Below are 23,360 nucleotides of genomic sequence, written 5' to 3'. Positions count from 1 at the left end.
GGGCCCAGACTGGAAAAGCCATGGCTGTGCCCTGTTTGGACCTCAGCAGCAGCCCCTCATGGTAGGCTTGGGGGGCTCAGAGCTAGTCTCCAGTCTTCCAGTTTGAGGGTCATTATGGGGCCAACCTCTGACTCTTGATAAACATAATTTAGAAGAGAACACCATATCCATTCCCCCGGGAGGGGGCGGGGAGCACCAGGGTCTAACCTCATCTTGGGAAGGGTCCTGATGGAGCAGAAAGCCCCACCTCTGTCGCCCTTCTCCAGCCAGGCCTGAGAAACGCCCTCTCTGACCTCTGACCCCTTGTACTCTTGTAGGAACTCAGGTTGGCCAGTGGGAGCTGTGGCTCCCCTTTCATTTGGGGACCTAACTGCATTTCAGGGCCTCCTGCTCCGATTTGTCCAGGCTTTCTCTGTGTCCCCTCCGCCGCCCGAGGGCCCTCCACCAGGGACAGTTGGTGTCCAGCGTCAGGCACATTGCCATCCAATACTGTGCAGTCTAATCAGGGAGTCAGACAGGAGCTTATGAGACCATATCATGTCGCACGGTGTGCAGTTGAGTCCTAAAGAGTGTGGGATACCTCTGGGGGGGCCTCAACCCCACCCTATTTTCTGTTCCCCCTCCCGGTTTTTCTCTCCTCCAAAAGTCCCTCACTGCCTTCTCTCCTACCTCCCTCCTGTGGCGGAGGGGAGGAAGCTGGGAGCAAAGGAGCAGAGAAAACTCAGCAACTCTGGCTTGAGGCACAGCCTCCCGTGGAAGCAGCAAAGCCCCCGGCCCCTGCCCTCCACGTCAGTGTGGCTACAACGCCTGCACCCTGACGGGGCAGCACACAGTGGCTGAGGAGGACCCTGGGGACCCCGGCAGGTGGAGACAGCTGGGGATGGCGGGAGAAGGCAAGCGAAGGCAAGGAGAAGGGAACAGAAGGCAAGGATTTGTCCTTCCTGCACACGGGGGCGGTAGGTGGGGCAGGAGAACCTTGAGTACCTGGGGCTCTGGATCTGGGGCACGCCAGGACACTAGGGACCAAGTGGAGAGACTGAAGTCTGAGGCAACTGGAAAACTGGAGGGTGGGGCATCGGGGCTGCTCCCCGGGAAAAGCCACGGCATGCAGGCTGTGGGGCAGCCACTTCAGCCAGACCCCTGCTCATGGTTGCCCACCCGGCCCTTGCACTGGGCCCCGTGTCGTGCAAGTCTTTGAGGCCATTTCTTTCCTCCTTGGAGGGTGGACAGACGGAACACACTCAGTCTCAGGTTGAGCACATTCTTTATTGCTCACCTCTCCCCCTTCACGGCACAGGGTCCAGCGTGCAGGAGGCCCTCCCAGTGAAACCAGGCCCCAGCGGGCTTGCTGAGGCTGATTGGCACTGACCAACAGGGCACAGACCTCTTCTGCTCCCGCACAGCACAGCCACCAGTGCTGACTCAAGGCAGCCCGTCCGTGAGCACTCTGTTCAGACAGTCGTAGAAGTATATGTACTGCTCCTGGTGGCAGATGTCGGGGTAAGGAGCGTCACCCTGACTGCCCAAATCTGATGCCAAAGGCCTCCCTTGTGTCTCCTAACCCTTAGGGTTCCATCTGGGAGCATCGTGGTCCCCAGCACCACCTGGTGACTCCCCAGAGAGTGCTGCCTAGAGATGGCTCCTAGAACCTTCCCTACCCCTTCCTTACTCCCTCCCACAACTAAGCCCTGGTGGCCTCTCACCAGCGTTGGGGTCATGAGGCCACAGGCCTGTGACTGCTGCAAGGCCACGTTAAAGATGTCCACGGTGCACTCAGCCCCCGCCTGCTGCAGCAGCTGGTCCATGGCCAGGAAGGTGCCCAGCTGAGCCACACCCTTGCTGCAATTGACCTTGAGTTAGATAGGGCATGGGAGCGGGGGGGAGGGGGCGGTGCAGAGAAAGCTGGGGTATCCAGGTATATGGGGAAACCCAACGCGGGCCTGGGGACTGGGAAGGGGACACCGGGTGCCTGGTGAGCCAGCCAGCTTGGGCCCAAGCAGGGAGGGGGTATATTCCTAAAAGATGTCATATTCCCAGAAGATATCCAGGCAGAGTAAGGAGACAGGAGCACTGGGAGACCGTGTAGACCGTGTCCTTTTGACCCGTGACCCAAGCAGGGCTCAGTGGGATAGATGTGAGGCCCTGCTGGAGAGGCAGTGAGGGGATCCTGGCACCCACACCCCCCAGGCTTTTGTCCCGCAGCACCTGGAGTGGCTCAGCAGTGTGCCTGGCTTCATCGTGTCCCGAGAGCAGCACCGGCCCACGGCGGCCAAGAAGGGTAACAGGGTGGTGGCAGGGAGCTCACGCCCTGGCTCCCAGCACGGAAACAGCAGCCTCTGCACCTGCCTCTCCTTCCTGCTCTCCCCCTGGGGACAAAGGCAGTGGCACTGGTGCCAGGGAGGAGCAGAGGAAAACAGCACAGGACTCCTCCACAGAGCCCACCACCCCACACCCTGCGGCCCCAGCACCTACATGTGTGACCCTCAGGAGGGTACAGGGCCAGCCCGCTGTGCTGCTCTCAGCCACCCAGTGCACTGTCACCATGTCTGTGACAACGGGCTGCTTCTCCGTCGGCCAGAACGCCTGTCGCCGGGACCAAGTCAGGGCTGCTCAGGAGGCTTCCCGAGCTCTCTGCCCACACACCCTGCCCACAGGCCCCCCACACCACGACCTCCACCCCCCACCCCTGTCCCAGCTCCCCAGGCTTCCGCCCTGACTGCCATCTGATGCCGAAGGCCTTCCTTTGTCTCCTAACCCTTAGGTTAGGGTTAGGGTTAGGGGTCTTTCTGCCCCCCTCACCTTCTCCCAGGTGTCAGGTGGGCACAGGGAGACCAGCACATGGGCCCTATGCTCCCACACCAGCTCCCAGAACTCCTCGGGTCCTGCAGGGCCAGTCAGCACAACGTGGTCATGGCCAGAAGGCCCACCCTGCAGAGCACAACTCATTGGCTCCCAGGGACTGAGGGTGCCCCCTGCTCACCACAGCTCTAGGGCCCCCAGAGACCCCAGCTCCAGCTTAATAAGCGCAAATGATCAGAGAGGGCAAGTAATAGGGCATCATCTCACAGGGAAGAGCCAGGCTTCGAGCATCTCGTTAGGGGGACTTTCCTCCACCGGAGAAAACCGCACTTGAGAAGAATCATCTGAGGGAAGATGGCGAGGGTGAGGCTGCCTGAGGCCCTCTTCCCCGGGGCCCCGGGGCCGCCGGCCCACCCACAGTCCGCGGGCACTCACAGGCGACCGTGCTGTCCTGCTCATGGCCAGGAGGGGGCGCGGAAGAGTCAGCCTCGTCCTTGATGGCCTGGAGCAGGAGCTGCGGGGGCGAAGGAGATGCGCTTAGGGCTCTCCGCGGGACGGAACCCACAGAAAGTGCTGTCTGGGCAAGGACAGCCCCCTCAGCTGTCACCCACGCCCTGGTCCGAAACACACCTTGTACTCCTTCAAGAAGCCGGCGTTGGCATTGGCCGCCCTCTTGGCGCAGGCCTCTGCGAAGTTCATCACCGCGATGGGCTGGGACCGGGGGGAGGGGCGGAGAGGGGAGGAGGCACTCGGGGTTCCCCAGCTCCCGCTTCTGGTCTTCTCAGCTCTGCCCATGGATAGGATCAGGGGCCTGTTGGTGGGAGGGCACAGGGAACCCGTGCCCCCACCCCACAAGGGCCCCAGGGGAGCTGCAACTCACTCAGGGGTGTCAGAGGGCGCTTCCAGAATCTTGTTCAGGAGGCAATTGTGCAGGAAGATGTATTGGGTCTGACAGGAGGAGGAGGAGTCAGTCTGCTAAGGCAGTACGGCCCAGCAGGGAGATTTTCCAAGGGCCCAACCGGCGAGACAGGGCTGGGGTGAGGGGGGGGGCCATTTGGGACCTTGCCCACGCTGTCGCTGTCGCACAGCATCAAAGCCGCCAGAGGCCTGCCCCACCTCCCCTTTGACAGAAAGGGAAACAGAAGCCCAGATAGGATGGCCACACGGCAGAGCCCCGCCCCCAGGTCCTCAGTGTGCCCCCAGAGCTCCTTTCCTTGGCCCCTTCAGACTCGATGTGGCCTCCGCCCCCCCCCCCCCCCCGGCCCCCCACAACCCACCTCCCGCCCACTCCTTCAGGACCCTGGCTGCCCCGCCCAGCCTGCCAAGCCCTCACCGGGGTCTGGATCATGAGGGGCCGGTACAGCCGCAGCGCATACACAGCGTTGAACACGTCTACCGCCTGCTCCTCCTCCAGCTGCCGCAGCAGCCTTGACAGGGCCACGAAGGTGCCCGTGCGGCCCACGCCCGCACTGTGGGGACAGCCCTGGGCTGAGCCCTGCCCGAGGTCCCAGAGCCCCGCCTCCCCTGCCTCCCCTCAGGCCCGTCCACCTGCCCTCACCTGCAGTGCACCAGGATGGGGCTGGTGCCCTGGGTGGCCCGGGCCTGCTCCCGTACCAGTTCCACGAAGGAGAGCAGGGAGTCCGGGGCCTCAGGGACGCTGTGGTCAGGCCAGGTGGTGAATTGTAGCTGCTTCACCCTCCGCTGCTGCTGCTGGGTAATCTGGGAACGGGAAGGGACGGGAGCAGGGGCCCCTGGCCTCAGCCCTTCGGCTTTCTTCACCAGATCCCTGAGGGCAGGGCGACTGATACCTCCACCCTCAGCGGGGTGACAGCTAAACCTGCCCCTCAGATCGCATGCTTCCCTTGACCCCTTCGTTCTCTAGCCTCCTGAGTAGCGTCGGCCTGTAGGGGATGCCCAGGCAGAGGGGTGAGGCCAGTCCCTGGCTCTCCTGCCCCGGGAGGTCACAGCCTGGCGAGGCTGATGGGCACAAGGGGTGAGGGGTGAAGCAGGGAGCCCCGAACTGAGTGCAGGGCAGGGGAGGGCAGGGCAGAAACCGTCGCTTCACCCTGTTCTACCTTTGACGCACTGCGTCGCTTCGGATAACACTTTAACCTTCCCTGTGCCTCCCTACCCGCTCCCTAACCAACTTCCCTGGACAGGCAGGGGCTGAGTGCTTGCGATTCTCAGAAGGAAGAAGGCCAGGGGACGCAGGAGGTGAGGCGACCTTCTCAGAGTCTCAGCTCGAATGCCCGCCCCACCCTGCCGTGTCCCCTGGGGCACACACATGCTGCAGCTCCAATTCCCGCTTGGTCCACTCTTCCTCGGGCTCCTCAGCCAGCAGGTGGACGGTGATGTGACCATGGGTGACAGGGGTAGGGTCTGCTGGCCAGTAATGCTCACACAGCACCTAGGGCCAGAGGGTCAGAGCAAGGGTGTGGGGTGGCTGTGGGCCCAGCCTCATTACTGCCACCCATGGTTTATGCAGACCAACCCCCCCCCCCCCACACACACACACACACAGTCACACAGTCATCTTTCTGGTCTCTGCCACCCTGTTGAAATTCTGCTCTCTGTACAAACCCGAGTCCCCGGCTACCTCATCCAGAAGCTTCTCTGTTCTGGCTGGCCTCCAGCACCATCACCCCCACACCTCTCATATGACCCTTAAGACTTCAAGGCAGCTGTTGGGCTCCTTTACAAAATTGGATGCCTTTATTTAGGGCTGCCTGGCCTTGCCTCACTGCTTCAGCTGGAGGACAAACCCAGCAGGTGCTCTCTCTGTCCCTGGGCTCTGCATTGAGCAGGCACAGAAAAGACATCCATCCACCAGGCTTGTTGAAAGAAAGGATGCAGAACGCCCATCCCGAGACAGTCCGTACCCCATTCTTTCCCCCCCAACGCCTTTGCCCCCCTCTGCCTAGAACAAGAGCAAGTGGAAATAATGAGATACAGCAGAGGTGAGGGGCGCTTGGGTGGCTCGGTCAGTTAAGCATCAGACTCTTGATTTTGGCTCAGGTCATGATCTCACAGTTCATGGGTTCAAGCCCCACATTGGGCTCCGCGCTCACAGTGCTGAGCTTGCTTGGAATTCTCTCTCCCTCTCTCTGTCTGCCCCTCCCCAACTTGTGCTTTCATTCTCTCAAAATAAATAAATAAGAACTTAAAAAAAGGGGGGCGGGGGGAGAAAGAAACAGCAGAGGTCAGAGGAAACGGAGTCAACCGGGGAGCTTGAGTACCTGGTCCCTCTAACTGCCTCCCATTCTGGGTGGCCTTAGGGACCCCTACCAACCTCCAGGACTGACTGGCCTCTCTCAGGCCTCACCCACCTTACCAGACCTAAGATGGCAAGGGGACAACTCCTGTAAGGAGAACATGCGCCACCCCGTGGCCACTCTAGGAAACTGCAAGGCATGCTCACCCTCCCATTCTCCATGCCCACGGTCAGCATGACAATGATGCGGACCTGCTGCTCCCACACAAGCCGCCAGAAGTCCTCCAGAGTTTTCTTGAGAGGGCCCTGGGTGGCAATAAATTCCTGCGGGTGGCTGTAGCCCTGGGGAGTGCAGAAGACAGGAGCATGTTAATTGGTGACACCTCGGTCCCCCAGGCCCCACCGGGCACACAGCAGTAAATGTCCCGTGTGCGATTTCCAGGAAGGAGGAGAGTGTGCCTACACGTGTGCACATGACCACATGTGTGCACCAAGAATCCAAACCAGGAGGGGTGGCTTCAGAGACACCACCAGCACCCCAGCGCCACCTTGAAGGGGCAAGAAAAGCCCACATGAGAGTAAGAAGGTACTAATGTGACAGAAATAGTCTCCCCAGTCCAACCTGTTCACCAACCCCCTTCTGAAACCAAACTCCACGTTTCTCCCATGCTCAAAAATCTTCCGCAGCTCCCATGGCCCAGCAAGTAAAATCCAAAGCCCTTAGCTTAACAATCAAGCCCCTCCTTCATCCGGGCCCAATCTACCTGTGCTGTCTCACCTCCCCCAACCCAGGACCCCAGCCCCACGCTGTCTGTGCATGTGCACCCAGCTGTTCTCTGGCTGTTCTTTCCAACCTTTCCCCTCTTTCGTCTTTTATCAAAATTCTACTCATCCGTCAAGAGATTACACGTCCCCTCCTCCAGGAAGCCTTTCTTGACTCCTCGAGTGGACTGAATTTCTCCTTCTTCCATGTTCTCTGAATACCACGCTTGTCCCCTTAATACAGCACTCGTCACACTGAGTGGTAGATGTGACACACACAGGCAGCGCATGTGTGCCTGTCTCACACACACACACACACACACACACACACACAGTGTGCTGCTTTGAAGGCAAGAATACAGGTAGCCAGCTCTGACTCCGACAGGCCCAGCACAGTGCCTGGCACACAGTAGGCCCTCAATAAATACGTGCCAGGTCAACCTAAAGGAACACAAGCTGGTGATGTTCATGGACGACTGCTACAGCCAGGGTAGGACAGCGTGTCCTGCAAAGCAGCCAGTCTCCCGAACGGACACACCCATAGCCAGCTCTGAAGGTGGCCTTTACCGGGATAAAGTTGGCATTGATGTAGTCGGAGTGGGGCTCTCCCTCCAGCTGGGTCAGCCTGACCCGGGAGTGATCATCTGCAGAGGGAAAAACTGTGTGTGCAGTGCCCGGGCATAGGGAGCACCCCCCACCGCCCCCCACCCCCGTCCAGGCCCAGCCCTGGCCATCTGCTCCCCGGCACTCACAGGGTAGCACGTGCGGGTAACGGTTCTTGGTGGCATTGGCGGGGTGCTCCGCCTCCAGCCTGGGCTGCTCCTTGCCCACCTCCTTCAGCTCCTGCAGAGATCGGGCCAGGCGCTGCTTTCTGAAGTGGACCCATCTCTCCCCACACCAGGGGAGGGACAGGGGTGGGGTGTGCACGGCTGGGAGCTCCCCCCAGACTTCAGGGCAGGCCCAGCCCAACCTAGATGGCCCAGGTCCTCTCTGCTACGAGCCCGAGGGCAGCAGAGGCCGTACCTCGAACTCCTGAAAGAAAGCCTGGTGAGCGTGCGCACTCTTGGCCTCAAAACTCTGCCGGAAGCTTTGGATAGGGATTGGCCGATGGGTCCGCCTGGTGGGAGAAGGAGGGAGTGGGCCCACAGTAGGGTCCTGCCCTGAGCTCAGTGGATACTTGGAACACCCCCTGGAATGGAGCCGGCACGCATTTTTCCGCACACGCAGATGCACAGCCTGGGCCGCCAGCCCCCAGTGCAGAAAGACAGACAAGGGGACAGACGGAGGAGGGCAGAGCAGACAGGATCTACATGTGAAGGCACACACGAGGCTTTCAGCCCCTGCCACCATCACCGGTTCTGAGGAGGGCTTCTGTGCATAGTCGATGCTCACCAATGTGGGTTCGACATGAAGTCAGTGTAGGGGAGCACAGGAGGGACCAGAGGAGAGAATTACAGATCTAACATCACCGGGGAAAGAAAGAGATTCGGCCTGATATCGCCCAGTTGTCAGGGGTAAGGTGAGGACTGGAGTAGGTGAATTGGGAGGAGGGGGAGGAGGCTGAACGGGCAGAGAGGAGCCAGATGAGCTCTAGGGTTGGAGAAAAGGCCTCGTGAAGGTGTGACAGAGCTGTGAGGTGACGGACAAGGGAGTCCCGGAGGCGCAGGCTGCTGGGGAGACTGGGCGATGCCACCATGACCCGTGCCAGGCATGGCCACACTGCCCAGCACACCACGAGGAGACATGGGAAAGTGCCCTCACCGCAGGTTGTAAGCTGTCAGCTCTTGGGAAAACCGACTCTTCTCTGCCCTGCAAAGGATGAAGAGGCGTGTGGGAGGGAGCCCAACGGGGCAGGGGCACGGGGAGCTTCTTGGGGAAGAAACCATTCCTCCCCTAGCCATGCTGGCCCCCAGCCTTTGCTCTCACTCACCTCTGTCCCTTCACCCTCCTCCAGTACAGCAGGCCCAGCAGGGCACAGATTGTGAGGACACAGCCCATCATGATGCCCACTGCCGCTGGGAGGGACACGGCTACCCTGGAGACACTGGCCCTGGGCTCTATGAAGTGCAAAGGGAGAGTAGAGTAGAGTAGCCTTGTCCCACTGTTCTGCGGTGACCGGACTTGAGAGCCTCTGGGAGGAGCGCACAGTGACAACCCCCCTCAGAAGTCCCAAATACCACCCGAGGCCAGAAATGGCTGCCAGGGGGACCATCCTGCATGGGGACTGAAAATGCCCAGCAAGCTCTCCCTGCCCCGGGCTTCTGAGCTTGCCCCAAAGGCTCTACTCCCCTCCCTGACACCCTCAAAGAAAAGAAGAGGGTAGGGACCTGGCTTCCTGGACCTTCTAGAACTACACTGTCCAATATGGTAGCCACTCGCCACATAGGGCCATGGAGTACTTGAAATATGGCTACTCCAAATTAAGCTTTGCTATGAGCATGAAATACACATAGAATTTCGAAGACTTAGTAATAAAGAAAAGAATGTAAAATATCTCATTAAGAATTTTTTTAATTGATCACATGTTGATATGATAACATTGATAGCTTGGTTTAAATCAAATGTTCCTAAAACTAATTTCACCTGTTTTATTTTTACCTGTTTAACATAGCTACTAGGGAATATTAACATACATATGTGGTTCACCCTTGTGACTTGCCTTATGTTTCTATTGGACAGTGCTGTTCTAGAATCTCAGTGGCCTGGGAGCGACAGCAGAGTGGGGCAGTGCAGGAAGGTAGTGTGATCTCGGGCAGTGACAACCCCTTTCATTAATGCCCCGCCCCCCACCCCTCAGCCACCCAGGCCAAGTCAGGTGCTAGCAGTACCTTCAGCATTGGCTCTGGGTCTCCCAGCTCTGCTGGGCAGGACGTGCCCTCCCTGGAATCCAAGCTCAATCCTACCCGTTGCCGGTTGGGGACGAGCCCAGAACAGGGGGTCCCAGCACTCTTCCCCTGCCCCGGGGCCCAGCTGGAACCCTAGCCAGGTGTCCACCCTACCTGAGAAGGCTGAGAAGGAGATAACGGTCTCAGGAGGGCTGTATCTGGTAAAGGCCACGACACTGAACCTGGGGCAGAGAAACAGGACCTTCTGTTCTGGAGGGGCAAACAAAGAGGGCAAAGCCCCTCCCGAGACACTGAGTCATTAACAATAGACACTCAGAGAGTGAGAGCCTCTCTCCACACCTGTTAAGAGGTTATGTGTCACGCTACCTGAACAAGCTACCCCTGACTTCTTCTCAATCTTCCCTTCCCGCAGCAAGAAGCCCTAACATAGGTACCTAAACATCCTTGGAAAGCTGAAACAGAATCCACCCCCCCCCCTTTTTTTCCTGAAAAAAAGAACCATGTAACAGATGGGTGTTTTCCTTTTTGCCTTGCCTACCAGGGAGCCCAGTCGAAATAACTCTGTGGACCCATTTGTGGGCCAAGAAATGCTTTCTCTTCGTAAGTCAGTCCAGATCTTTTGCAGAGGGAATGTGCAAACAACCCATCAGTGAAAGTTAAAAGCCCCCGCCCCCTCAGTCTTAGCCCTCACCGATACTGGGAACCTGGCTTGAGTTGCCCGTTACAGATCTCCTGGGTCTGGCCACAGTCCTCTGTACCCATAGGCACCATCCAGGATCTCGGCACAGCCCAGGGCCCTGGGTAGAAGGGGTTGGGGAGCAGGATGGCCAGGTAGGAGTCCTGTCCTCCATAGTAGTGGTCATACCACGTGTGGTTGATGGCTTCCTGGGGAGGCCGCACCACTACAGAGGAACAAGAAAGGGGCAGCGCAAGGGCAGCAGTGAGACTGAAGCCTCTCTCCCTCCCCACAAAGCGGCTACCCTGTTTCTCTAGCATGTTCCCACCATGCATAGCACAACATCAGCCCTATCTTTAAGAATGTTCTGGGTCTCTCTTCCTACTTCAGCACTCATGCCAGCCACAGGCATTTCACCTTAGCGGTCCATATCTGGACCCTCCCCCCCCCCCCATCCCATGCCAGGCAATAGCCAGGGTCTCCCATCCCCTCCTGGCCCAGGACTCACGTGACATGTTGGTGGTAGCAATGATGCCGTACCACTGGATCTGCCCATCGTCCTGGCCAAACATACCCCGTGTGATCATCACTCCCATCCCTGCCTCAGGCTCCAGCTGGGGGGCTGCAGCTAAGTCCGGGGGACGCCAGCCTGGGGATGGAGAGGAGAAGAGTGAGGTCCTAACTAGGTGCCAGTGGCCAAGGGCAGGGGCCATGCTGTCACATCCCCAGCACCTCTTACGGTGCCTGGCAACCAGTGCCTGATGGGTGCAACTAAATAAGAACCAGGAGACCCCTGGGCCGGGGTGCCGGCGGTGAGGTTCCATACTATGGTATCTGGATCAGGGCCAGAGGAAGGCTTGGGAGTTGGGGGACAGGGAGAGTCCCCGGCAGTGAGGGCCACGGCAGTGAGAACTCCAGCGGTGATGTTGGAGGAAGGCTAAGGGAGCGGAGGGGGCTCCAGAGACCATGGAAAGGGCTTACCCTCTGCAGAAGTGGCGCACAGCAGGGTGACCACACGACTCCACAGACCATTCTGGCCCAGCACGGTGAGACTGATGCGATAGGAAGCAGCGGGCAGCAGGCCGGGCAACAGGAGGACATCCCCGGAGGTGTTAGCCTGGAAGACGATGTGAGCATGCCCTCCCGCAGCCAGATGTTCTGCCACCACCAGACAGGTGTCCACATCCCCCGAGGGCATCATCCAGTGCAGGGCCAGGCGAGTGGCCTCGGGCTGGCACTGCACATCCTCCACGGGGCCAGGCTCTGTGGGAAGCAAAGGTTCTGCGCTGTGGGGGGGGTCGGTGCACCCCAAGAGGCTGGCACCTGGGGCAGCAGCTGTCAGAATCAGCAGGTACAAAGGGACTGGGCATTTATGTTCACAGGAAGAGGCCCTGGCCACACAGAGAAACAACTTCTCCTTTGGGCATCACTGCCCATCTGGAGAAGCACAGGAAGCATATCCCCGGGGAAGGGGTGGGTAAGCCCCCACCGGAGGGGAGCAGGTGGCTCTGAATAGAATGGACAGCGTCGCAGCCCGGACTGGAGCCTCCCGCTCCTCCTCCCCCGACACACGCCAACATACCAATAGGCAGCACGACGGGGTGAGTGGACGCCTGGAGTGGCCCCGCCTGGCACAGCACTGACAGGGACAGATGGCGTCCAGGTGTGAGGTCCCTTAGAACGAGGAGGGCTTGGCCGAGAGCCAGGGGCTGCTCCCAGGAGAGGTGGCCGGCCTCTGAGAGTTGGGCATGGCACACCCCCTGCCCCAGGGGGCCACCGGCCCAGGCCAGGTTGATTACGGCACTGCCCGCCTGCATCGACACCAACAGCTCATTGGGCACGAGCGGGGCTGTGGAGGGAAAGAGAGCCGGTGAACCAAGCTGCGTGGGGTGCGTGAGGCCGCAAGCTCGCTGGCTCCAGGCAAGGCCCTCGGGTGCGGAATTTGGGAGATGGGACTAGAGTGGCGGCTAAGAAAAGAATCCAGGGGTCTCAGAGGCAGCCCTGCCCGCCTCTCCTCCCCTCATTGCCTTTCCCAGCCGCGACTCACAGGTCCAGCCAGAGACATTGGCCGCTGCGGTGCCGAGAGGCCCAGCCTGCGACATGATCTCCACCTCGTACTGAGTGCCTGGGGTCAGAGCTGAGAAGCTTGTGCTGTCCACCTCGGGTCCCACGGTGCTGGCGCTTGCCTGGGCGCCCGCCTGGTACAGAGTCACCTGGTAGCCGTCTCGCGCCCCGGGAGCATGCACCCAGGATGCCCGGAGCTGGGTGGGACCTTCAGTGGTCACGTTCACCAGAGGAGGGGCGAGGGGGGCTGTGGGGAGAGCAAGATATGGGAAGGTGGAGAAGAAGAGAGGTGCTGTGGGACAAACTATGTCCCCCCGAAATTCATGTTGAGGTCCTAACCCCCAGAATACGACTGTTTGGGGGCATAAGATCTTCAAAGGGGTAATTAAGTGATGTCATGAGGATGGAACCCTAATCCACTACGACCGGGGTCCTCATAAGAAGAGGAAATCTGGACACAGACACGCACGGAGGGAAGACTGTGTGAAGACACAGGGAGAAGGGGGCTGTCTGCAAACCAAGGACAGGGGCCTGGGACAGAAACTGCCGTCCTCAATCTTGCCAACTCATTGAGCTCGGATCTCCAGCCTCTGGAACTGTGAGACAATAAATTTCTGCTGTTTAAGCTCCCAGCCTGTGGTGCTGCGTTATGGCAGCCCGGACAAACGAATACAGAAGAAAAGAACGCAAACCACATCTCTGGCTCCCTCCTCCCTCCTGTGTCCCTCCATCCTTCCCAGGCCGGGAAGCACCAGCTCAAGCCGACAGCAGGGCCGGCTCAAACAGTACTGCATGAACACATTAACCCCTCCCCCTCCCAAAGCAGCCAGGCCTCCCCGAGGCAGGGCTGGACGGGGCAGCACCAGCCCCTGTACCCAAACAGCTTTGCAAGACCCCCTGAGTGACTGGGCAGGTTCTCAAGGACAGGCAAAGTCTGGGGGCCCAAGCTGCGCCCCTTCACCCTCAGCTGGAGCCCAGGCCCTGGAGCCACATAAGCCTGGCCCAGTCACCCAGCCAACACCTCCTCTGCAAATGGGGAAACTGAGGCTCACAGAGGGACAACGTTTGCTCTAGGGACTGGGCCATAGCTAAAACCCAGGTCTCCTGCCTCCTAGGCCGGTGCTCTCTCCAGCTTCCTCTCAGACCTGTCTGAGGTCACATGGCCCCTGGGAGGAATCAGGAGGACAGAGCAGGGCGTGGGGGAGCCACCACCCTGGAGAAGGATGATTCTGAGGGTGGGGGAAGGGGTGACAGCAGCTATACTTTGGCTCTAGCAAGAATGCAGCACTCAGAGAAGGCAGAAGGAACGAGGCCGGTGTGAGAGGAAGCTTCCAAACCCAGGTCTATGGCTGTGGAGGCTCCACGGGAGAAGGAGAGAGCTCTGCTGTGTGCTGCTCAGTGTGTCCCATGCTTCAGTAACTGCGTGACCCTGTCCAGCGCCGGCACCCTCCCCCGCTCCTCTCTGGAGGTTAGCGTGCGGCTAGGAGCACAGACTCTGGGTCACAGTGTCAGAAATGGAATCCCGACTCCCCACTTAGGGCTGAGGAACCCAGGACAAGTCACTTTGCTTATCTGCGCCTCAGTTTCCTGATCTGTGAAATGGGCAGAGCCATAGTAGCCACCTCCTAGGCTGGTTGTCATGAGGAGGAAATGAGAGAACATGGGGAGAACACTTAGCAAAGGGCCCAGTGAACACGAGTCACTGCTGTCGCTATCAAACACTCCCAGCCCAGGGGGAGCTCGAGGCTGGGTCCTGCGTCCGGTCCCCACTGCTCCCCACTCCCACACTGGCCATATGAGAGCCTGGAGAGTGGCACGGCCCAGCCACTGTACAAGAGCAAGCCCCTGGGTTCTGCCCACCTTCCAGGATCCGTGGGGATTCCCAGTTAGGGATGTCCTGGTGCCTAGAGATCAGGGATCAACCACAGTCAACCCAGCTGCCTGCGCACAGATGATGAAGAGGTCAAAGGGAGCATGCAGCCCCCCTCGCCCCGCTGGGGAATCCAACCAGCAAGGGTGGCCAGGAAGGAAGGGGTGTGCAGGGGGCACTCACGCATCCAGCTGGTGGCATTGGTGCTGCTGCTCTCATCTGGGCCCCTCAAGGTGGCCAGCTGAACCAGGAACGCGGTGCCTGGGGGCAGCTGGGTCCAGGAGAAGTTCTGAGTCTCGGGAGCCAGAGCTTCCTTGCTTTCCAGAGTCAGGGGCCTCAGGCGGTAAAGCCGCAGCTGGAAGCCATCCCTGCCCCCAGGCGGGGGACTCCAGGAGGCGGTCAGGGCAGGAGGCTGGGTGGCAAGGCCCAGGCTCAAGTTGGCAGGAGGAGCAGGGACTGCAAGGTCAAGGAAGAAATAGATTTGGAATGACGCAAACCCCCTGCCGTTGTCTTCCCTGCCTCCCCTCCCCCTGTGCTCTTCTCCTGGGCACCAAGAGAGCCCCAAACACTGCCAGCTTACAAATCCAGCTCCCTCCCCACACGGTCAGCTCGTTGACAGTGTGATGTCTGGCTCACAGGGTTCCCACAAGGCTCAGGACCCACCTAAATGTTTAACCCTTTGGGTCCTGGTCTCCAGCTCATCTGCTGACCTTCAGTGCCTGCAAGCTCATTCTCTCTCTCTCTCCTTCTCTGTCTCTGTCTCTCCCTCTCCCCTCTCCTCCTCCCTCTTCCTCTCTCTCCTGAGGGCCTTGGTGCATGCTTAGCCTCTCCATAAAGCCCCTCTCTGTCCAACTCAGACTACAAGCTTCTCAGTTCACTCTCCTTCTCCTCCTCCTTCAGGAAGCCTTCCCTAATTCCCTAAGCAGGCTTCCCTTCTGTAAGTCCTACAAGATTAGACTGAACCACATAAACTTCCCATTAGTCATCAATTTTAACCTATAAGAACACAGTTGCATGTGATTTGAAATACGTTGTACATATTCCCATCATACATTTATGTTTTTATATGATCTGTAAAATAATACACATTATACATGTGTGTGCACATATATGTATTTATACATATATTTATATAGCCTCTGTTTACTTGTCAATATTCCTAGACTGTCTTGTTCATAATGTTTAGCCTCAGCACCTAGCCCCATACCTAAAAAATGGGAAGCATTCATTAAATGTGTGTTGAACAGATGGATAGATGGGCGGATGGCCGCCCAAATGGTAGGAGGTGGAAAATGCTTGCCAATAGATTCCTGAAAGGCCCACCTTGGATGGACACGGGACCGTCTAAGTCAAGAGGAGGCATGCAGAAGAGCAGACAGTAAGGGAAGCTGGGCCCCCACCCCCACTGTCCTGGGCTGGCCTCCCAGAGGCTGAAGCCAGGGAACTCACGGGTGCAGGCACGGGTCCTTTGGATGGGGGAGCTGAGGTTCCCTGCCCAGGTCCACACTGACACAGTGTAGCAGGAGCCGGGCACTAGACCCCTCAGAGTCAGGCTGGAATTGTCTGGTCCCAAGTCAATAAGACTGTCTGGTGACCTCTGGCTGCCCTCCGGATGCCAGGTGACCCTGTAGCCTTCTTGCCACCCTGGTGCTGAGGCCCAACCAATGGTCAGGTCAGAGGGGCTGCCCCTGCCAGTGACATCCAGTGACTGTGGTGCCAGGAGCTCTGAAGAGAGGGACAGTTTGGTAAGGGGACCATACTGCGTCTGTGGCCCCGTGAAGCCCTTTCCCAGCTCTTCTGAGCCTCCCCTCTACCCAGATTTCCCTCCCCAGGGCAAGGCCTCCCCCGCCCCCACTCCGCAGGGTCAGGGGACAGTGGCTGACACTCACTTGTATGGCTTGTGGGGCTCTGGGTAGTGTTTCCCAGAGACGAGACAATGTCCACCTGGTAGTTGGCCCCAGGCCCCAGCTCACGCAAAGCGACCTGCGTGGAAGCAGGTGGCACGGAGATGTTTCCGAGGAGGCTTGGGGTTCCCTCAGTGTAGAGCAGTGCCCGCCTCCTGGGCTCCCTGGTGGCCCCCAACCCATCCAGCTGCAGCGTGGTCCCATTGCTTTGTCTGGGCTGGGCAGCAGAATCTGCAGGGGATGCAAATTCTGGAGAGTGAGAACCCAGCTGCCACTCAAGGCAGGTGCCCCTGGGCAGGGCCTCATCCTGTTCCCCATCAGCCCAGACTCACCATTCAGCCAGGCACTGGCCCGGGCCCAGGCATCATAGGGCCCGGCCAGGACCCTCAGCTCCAGAGTGTAGGGTCCAGCAGGCAGGGGCCCTGGGAATGTGGCATTGAGGGCTCTGGGACCCAGTGTGATGGTCTTCTCCACCTGCCCACTTAGCCTGAGCAGGTAGCCATCCCGGGCACCAGACCCTGCCTTCCAGCTTGCCCAGAGCTCCGAGGGCAGGGGAATGACCACCAGGTCCAAGGGTGCAGAAGGATCTATGGGTAAAAGGAGAAAACATATGCAGAAAGACCTAAACGGTGGATAAGAAAGATCCTACCCTCCTCACACCAGCTTCTTCCTCCAGCACTAGACCACGTCTCATCCAGAGGCCAGCAGCCACTGTTTGCCACGTTCTGGGTGAATTCTGGGATCGGGCCACGGACAACAATAACAGAAATAATAACGCATCAAGTACCAAGCGCATAGATGCCAGCAAGGCACGAAGTACCCTACGCGCAGTATCTCACGTCTACTCCCCACAACGCTGCGAAGAGGGTGCTACTGTCACCAGCCACGTTTAAAGAAACGGAAATTGAGACACGGAGAAGGTAAGTAACTTGTCCAGAGACCCACAGCCAGCGAGAGGCAGAGATGAAATTCAGAACCCAGGCAGTCTGGCTCCTCCACCCGTAGCCCATGCACGACAGTGCTTCTCTGAGCAAAAACATGGCAACGTCAACATGGGCTCTGCAGGCACCCAGCCCAGGCTCAGGTTGGCCTGGTCACTCACAAGCTGCTTGACCTTGGGTCCCTCCTGTCTCTGAACCTCGGCTCCCTCTACCATACACTGGGGATGACATGACTGCGTGGGGCCGGTCTGAGAACTAAATGAGATCATCTGTGGCTGGCACACGAAGGCTTCGAGGGGTGACCACTACACCGCCATCACCTCTTCAGGTGGGCACCTGCCACCAGCCAACAGGTGGCGCGCTCCCTCCGTGCCTCATCCCTTCCCCACAGGATTCCAAAGGAACCCCGGCCTCCGCCACGTATATCCCACCCACTCAGCCACAGAAGAGCCGAGGAGCCTCCGCTGTAACCCCCTGGCCCCCCACCCCCACCCCAAGCACTCACAGGTCCACTCGGTGACATTGGGCCCCGCTGCCTGTTGGGGCCCGGCAACAGCACTGAGCGTCAGCTCGTAGTGGGTGCCCGGAGAGAGGTGAAGGAAGGTGTGATTGGAGGCTCCCCGTCTGACTACCGCAGTCAGGCGGGTGCCGCCCAAGAGGTTTGTGAGCATGAGGTGGAACCAGGCTGCCCCCTCAGAGCTGTTCCAGGAGGCTCGCAGGGCACGGGTGCCCAGAGCGTGCAGCACCAGCTGGTGGGGAGACACGGGGGCTGGAAGGGGGATGGAGAGAGCAAAGTCAGGCTTGAGAAAGAGCCCTGGCGTGGGATCCCGGCACCAGCCCTGGCAGCAAGGAAGACTAGAAGCCCAGCTATGTTGGGGCAGGGTTCCCTAGGAGGCTCTGGGCTGCCCCCGCCACGTCCCACACCAACCGCCTGGTCTGGGCCTTTGCCAGGTGCCTGCCTTACCTGTCCACTGGTGGGCGCTGGTGTTCGCCTGGAGGTTGCCAGCCCAGGTGGTAACCTCCAGAACATACTCGCTACCTGGTAGGAGGTTGCTAAAATTGCAGGCCAGGCTGCCCGGCGGCAGGGAGATGTTACGCGCCACTGTCTGGGATTCTAGGTGGTAGAGGAGAAGTTGGTAGCCATCCTGCCCCCCAGGGGCAGCGCCCCACGAGGCCTCGAGGCTGGACGGGCTCCCAGGGCTACGGAGTTGCAGGTTGCAGACAGGTGATGGGGCTGCATCAGGGGTAGAGAGAAGTGCCAAGTTCAGGGCCAAAGGGGCATCATCCCTGTGCCTCAAGTGCTTCTAAATGGGTCACGGTACCAGGCATGGTCCTCAGAGACGTTGCCCTCCTTGGCTACCCTGCCCTGTGCCAACCCTGCAGGACAGATACCTCCTGCTCGGACCCCTTGCAATGCCTGCACACTACTCGCCCCCACGCACCAGTGCGGACAGTGAGGATGATGGTGGTATTCTGCCCACAGGGTCCCAGGGCAGTCACTTCCAGCAGGTAGCGACTTCCTGGCACCAGGTCCCGGAACTCAAAGCTGGATGCGTTGGTGTGGGCCTGGAGCTGCGGCCCTTCTGGAGAGCCCAGGGGACTCAGGTGGGTGAGGCGGAGGGCATGGCTGAACTTGTCTGGCCCTGGGGCTCCCCAGCTCAGGAAGAGGCTAGTAGGCCGCCCCTGGCTGCTGACGTTCACTTTCAGAGGCGGTCCTGGGGAAAAGGGGTGCATTCAGAGTCTCCCGATACCCTTTCTCCCCTAAAGAAGGAGGAAAGGCAAAGAAAAAAAAAAGGGCCAGAGCAGAGGCAAGGCCTGGCATGGAGAAACCAACCCTGCACCCCCACTCCCTCCTACCTCCCAGACCTCCTTCCCCCCACTGAAGACACCTACCTCCACTCTCTCCGTCTGGGCTCCTTGCCAGAGTGTGACACTCATGTCCCTATAGGAAGGAGGGAGGAGGGGGGAGGAGATGGGCAGAGGGCTCTGGGGTCCGTGGAAGCCAGCAGGGGACAGGGCCGAGATCAGAGAGAAGGCTGTCCTCTTGTCTGGCACTCCCCCAGACAGGGACAAAAGGGCATCACCCACAGGCACACCCCAAGTTCAGGAGGCAGCCCCGCGCAGGCAGAAGCGGTTTGTTCTTTCTGTCCTCTGAGCCAGCGGCTGGGAAGGAACAGCCTCTGCTCTGCCTAATGCAGACCAGCTGTGGGGCCCCACAGAGAGGTGGGAGCCTGGACGGGCCCTGGAGAACAGCTCCCCAGCTGCCTGCCTGCCCCCTGTGCCCACCTCACCTGGACCAAGAAATCCCGGAGCCAGAGGAAGACAGCAAACAGGATTGAGGGCCTCATCCCGATGTCTGTAAAGGAAAGTTAAGAGGCAGCAGGGGTGGAGCCAGTCCCCCCAACCCTCCCCTTGCCCCACTGGCTGGCTGGCTGGCTGGCTGGCTGGCTGACTGACGGGCAGGCAGGCGAGGGTGGGAAGGCCGAGTTTCAGCGAGATGGCAGGTGGCAGGCAGCCAAAGACCAAGGAGGTGCCTCTCAGTCCGGACCCTAACCCCTCTGCCCACCCAGCTTTGGCAAGATTCAATGAGGGGAGAGCGACCCCGGGGCCCAGAAAGTAGAAGGGCATTGCGCCCCGTGGGCTGTAGACAAGCCTGTCTCTCCTTCTGCCTCCCCCGCCTCCACCCCTCCTCCAGCAGTTGACCTTCCACGGGGGTCTCGGGAAAGACCAAGGCAAGGGATGGCCTCTCGAGTGGGGACACATAGCAAAGGCAGCTGGCTCCCCACTCCCCGACCCCAGAGAGGAGTGTGGTTCTGCCGACCCTATCAATACGTGGCAGATGGATAGAGTGTTTGTCCAGTCGGCGGAGGGAAAGGAGGGTCCCGGTTACATCGCGTGGATGTGTTGCTGTGGAATGGATGGACCACAGCTGTGGGTGTGTGTCCCCTTCTGTGCACCCACGTGGCACAATGCCCTTGTGGACAGAGGCACAGGAACACATCCTAAAGGCCCTGAGTCACAGCGATTATAGATCTAGAAGAGCCCACCTGGCCCCTGGGACCCATCTGTTCCCACACCCCCACTGCCCAGATGAGGAAGCTGGTCTCCAGAGAGGGGAAGAGCCCGGTCCGAGAAGGCCAGTCCTGCTCCCAACCCCCCGGATTAGGGTCCTCTCAGCTCAGAGCTCTCTGAGGAGCTACTTAAGTCCCTAGGACGTTTGCTTACTTAAGTCCCTTGTCCACATAGATCAGTGGTGCCCACCCCAGCCTCTGCCTGCCCCCCAGCCCCCAGCAGGCTGCAGGCAAGGGGACCTTCCCTGGCACTTGGCCTAGAAGCAGGCCTGCTTCGTTCCAGCCTAAGGCCAGCTACTCACCTGGAACTGCTCACCCATGTGTCCCCACCTCAAGACAGCTGATGGTGGCGAGGGGAGGGGGAGGCAGAACAGAAGGGGAAGAAATGGCTTTAGGCACCCCCCCCTCCCCGCCCCCGGGAAAGGAGCCCAGGAGTCAGCCGCTAACTCAGGAAGTGGGGAGGGGGAATACGCAGAAAACAGGCAGGTATGAAAACTGAAGGGCAAGGCTGCTTCTTGGGAGCCAGGCTCTCAGGGGCCAGCCCCAGCTGGGGGGGTGGGGGGTGGCAGGCCCGCAGAGAAACCCACTCAGCCTCCCACTGGTTCAATTCAGAGCCAGGGGCTGCCTGCCCTTCCCCCACTCCACCCAGCCCCAAACCTCAGAGCCACCCACCCAGCCTCTGGATAGGGGCCTGGAAACTGAGCACTGCAGACTCATCAGATTTTCCAGGCCGTGTGTGTGTGTGTGTGTGTGTGTGTGTGTGTGTGTGCGCACACGCACGCATGTGTACATTCATGCATGTGCTCTTTCAAAGGGCGGGGCGGGGGGGTGCAGAGAGCAACTGGGGAAACTGATGTTAAAGGAGAAGGCCCCAAGAAAAGGCCAACCCTTGTCCCTTCCCCCATCCACCTCACCTGGGGCACCTCTTTCTTTGCTCTTTCTCGCAGAGTCTCAATCAGCAGCAGCAAAGGGGAGAAGTGAGGTGGAAACATCCTAATTCAGAATCTAAGAGAAGCGATGTGTCAAGACGTGGTTGTAGGTAATGGGGGGGGGGGGGGGGACGTTGAGACCCTGCTTGAGAGTCGCCACAATAGGGGCCTGTGGGGGACAGCACAGACTCCATAGCAAGTCTTACGGACAGTCCTGGAGAAGGTCCCTGGCCGTAGAAGGCACGCCTGCCAGCCACCCCCCCCCGCCCCCCACCGCCAGCCGTGCTGACAGAAGAGGGAGCTCCAGGGGGGTAGAAAGGTTCTAACAGACAAGATGCAGCCTCCCCAGCCCAAGCCTCTCCATTCAGCAAAAAAAGTACCACAAGGGCTGTGTCTCCTGCCCAGCAACCACTCCCACAGACAAACCCACATCCTCTCCCTAGAGAACTCTTGGGGTCCTCCTGAGATCTGAGAGCACCTTACCGATTCCTTCTGGAGAAAGCCAGCCAGGAGGCAGAGGAGGGGAGGGACAGGCCCAGGCATCCTGATTCCCAAATGTGAGCCAGCCTGGTCTCTTCCTGCAGCTGTCCCACACAGCTCCTTTCCGGCCCTCCCCCTCCTCTCCCGGGGCCTGAAGCCAGGCCTTGGGCACCCCCCACACCCGGGGGGAAGATAATCACCAGGCAGGAGAGGGGCAGGGTGGATCCGGACAGCCAAGTCTCCCACTCTTCCTCCCACACCTCGGGGAAGGTCACCAGGGAGAGGGTAGGCCTAGATCCCTCTGGCCAGGCTGTGGGAAGGCAGCAAAGGGCTGGAGGCAGCAGACTGGTGAGATGTGTGTGTGTGTGTGTGTGTGTGTGTGTGTGTGTGTGTCGGCAGCCTGGGCACGTGTGTGGATGGACACACTGCGTGCGCACACACGTGCATGAGCGGCAAGGGTATACATATTTATCTGGATGGATGTGTACATGGGGGCATCCAGGGACATCATAGAGGGGGAGGGGGAGGGGAGGGCCCCAGGAAGAAAGGCCCATGTTGTAAAATAGATGTCCATTTCACCAGCTCCAGGCTTGGGAGAAAGGGAGAGACCCTCTTCTGTCCTAAAGTCAGGGACCCGACTTCCAGCAACCTGGAAAAGAATGGGGCTCTTTCCTGGATCTCCAGGCAGGCTGGCCCTGGCTCCCCAGATGCTGAGGTGGTCCTTCAGCACCGGGGGCAGGGGGTATGGGAAAGTCCCTTTCACCGGCAGGTACCCAAAAGGTGTCAGGGAAACTGGGTCGGGCGGGGGATGGGCTTCCGGGATGGCCAGGACAGAGGCAGGGCCCCAGGGCATGCCCCATGAGTCTCCTTCTTTCTTCGGATTTCACACCAGCTGGCCCAGACACGGCCACTCTTCCTAACGGCAATTCTCTGTCCCACCCACCAAGGGTCTCCTCCAGTGTCTCCCTGGCTTCTCCTGGATAAGGCCTCCCAGTTCCCAGCCTCTCTGCCTCCCCAACTCAGCCAGAGGCAAGCAGGCACCTGTAACACCGTGGTAGAAGCCGGCCTAGGCTGGCCCAGGATTTGGGGGTGGGGGTGGTGGAGGACATATGATCCTAGGGCTTCTCCAGAGAAGAATGAAGAGGTCTAGGGAGGGGAGCAAGACCTGTGGAGAGTGCAGGACCCAGGAGTCCTGGCCCCCAGCAGCAGACCCCATACCCAAGAGCCTCCCTTCTGGAATTTGGAATTTTACAGGGTGGCAGCCTTTGCCTCTGGGGCTGGCAGCGGCCTGGCCTGCTCCCTAGGTGCCTCCAAGAAACCAGAACTTCTGAGAATTCCAGATACGGCTGCCCCTGCAAGGGGCTTCTGACCCCGAAAGCAGCGAGTTGTGGCTGGCAGCGCTGGGACTGGGGGATGGCAAGAGGAGGAGGGCAGTGTGCCCAGGAAGCTCTGTCCCTGCAGGCTAGCTGGACAAAGCGGGGGTCTGTGGGAGAGGAAACACAGACCTTCCCACCGGACACCACTCCCCTGGCCCCCTGCCCTGGCCAGCTTCTCCAGCTCACAGCCCGGCACCACTGGACAGACCAGAGAGGTGCTAGGCACATCCCCCTGGGCAGGGAGGACCCTCATGTGGAGACTGAGCCTCAGGGAGGTTCAGTAACGCACCCAAGGTCACACAGCTAATGGGCCACAATTAAGATTGCACACGGGTCTTTCTGGTTTTCAACTATGGCTATACTTTTTTTTTTTTTGGAGTCAAGGGTGGCTGGAAGCTAAATCCCAACTCTGGAAGGCAAAGCAGTGGCTG

At 59.5% G+C, this 23,360-nt stretch overlaps 1 protein-coding gene across 6 annotated transcripts; it reads right to left on the bottom strand.

Annotated features, from left to right (window-relative positions):
• Window positions 1–1,247: 1,247 nt before the first annotated feature.
• On the bottom strand, window positions 1,248–22,806 carry LOC131496447 (receptor-type tyrosine-protein phosphatase V-like). Of its 6 annotated transcripts, none has more exons than XM_058702000.1 (36): window positions 21,557–22,802; window positions 21,059–21,149; window positions 19,895–20,047; window positions 19,365–19,429; window positions 18,967–19,015; window positions 18,516–18,788; window positions 18,038–18,307; window positions 17,579–17,842; window positions 16,465–16,719; window positions 16,118–16,363; window positions 15,678–15,953; window positions 14,412–14,684; window positions 12,342–12,605; window positions 11,877–12,143; window positions 11,276–11,557; window positions 10,803–10,943; window positions 10,310–10,520; window positions 9,772–9,839; window positions 8,703–8,829; window positions 8,534–8,581; window positions 7,796–7,889; window positions 7,525–7,615; window positions 7,340–7,416; window positions 6,263–6,352; window positions 5,084–5,206; window positions 4,358–4,518; window positions 4,133–4,268; window positions 3,680–3,747; window positions 3,430–3,586; window positions 3,235–3,313; window positions 3,067–3,143; window positions 2,800–2,928; window positions 2,473–2,583; window positions 2,206–2,366; window positions 1,704–1,839; window positions 1,248–1,482 (listed from the first exon to the last, which is right to left on the bottom strand). In XM_058702000.1, the coding sequence occupies exons 4-36, from the start codon at window positions 19,419–19,421 to the stop codon at window positions 1,423–1,425; spliced, it is 5,121 nt and encodes a 1,706-aa protein (XP_058557983.1). In that variant the 5' UTR covers window positions 19,422–19,429; window positions 19,895–20,047; window positions 21,059–21,149; window positions 21,557–22,802; the 3' UTR covers window positions 1,248–1,422. The 6 variants fall into 6 exon arrangements, with proteins under 6 accessions (XP_058557983.1, XP_058557980.1, XP_058557984.1 ...); XM_058701997.1 differs by having other exon boundaries at window positions 6,218–6,352; window positions 21,557–22,801; XM_058702001.1 differs by lacking the exon at window positions 2,473–2,583 and having other exon boundaries at window positions 6,218–6,352; window positions 21,557–22,806.
• Window positions 22,807–23,360: the final 554 nt, after the last annotated feature.

This window comes from Neofelis nebulosa, chromosome 15, assembly GCF_028018385.1.
Source record: "Neofelis nebulosa isolate mNeoNeb1 chromosome 15, mNeoNeb1.pri, whole genome shotgun sequence".
Taxonomy (NCBI): Eukaryota; Metazoa; Chordata; class Mammalia; order Carnivora; family Felidae; genus Neofelis; species Neofelis nebulosa.
This window is presented reverse-complemented; position numbering and strand designations above follow the sequence as displayed.

Coding starts and splice junctions, on each gene's coding strand:
- LOC131496447 (XM_058701997.1), bottom strand. CDS start 19,421: ATGAGGCCCTCAATCCTGTTTGCTGTCTTCCTCTGGCTCCGGGATTTC. Junction 7,417..7,524: donor TTACCCGCACGTGCTACCCT/GTGAGTGCCGGG, acceptor TTCCCTCTGCAG/ATGATCACTCCCGGGTCAGG. Junction 6,353..7,339: donor TCAATGCCAACTTTATCCCG/GTAAAGGCCACC, acceptor TGCACTCCCCAG/GGCTACAGCCACCCGCAGGA.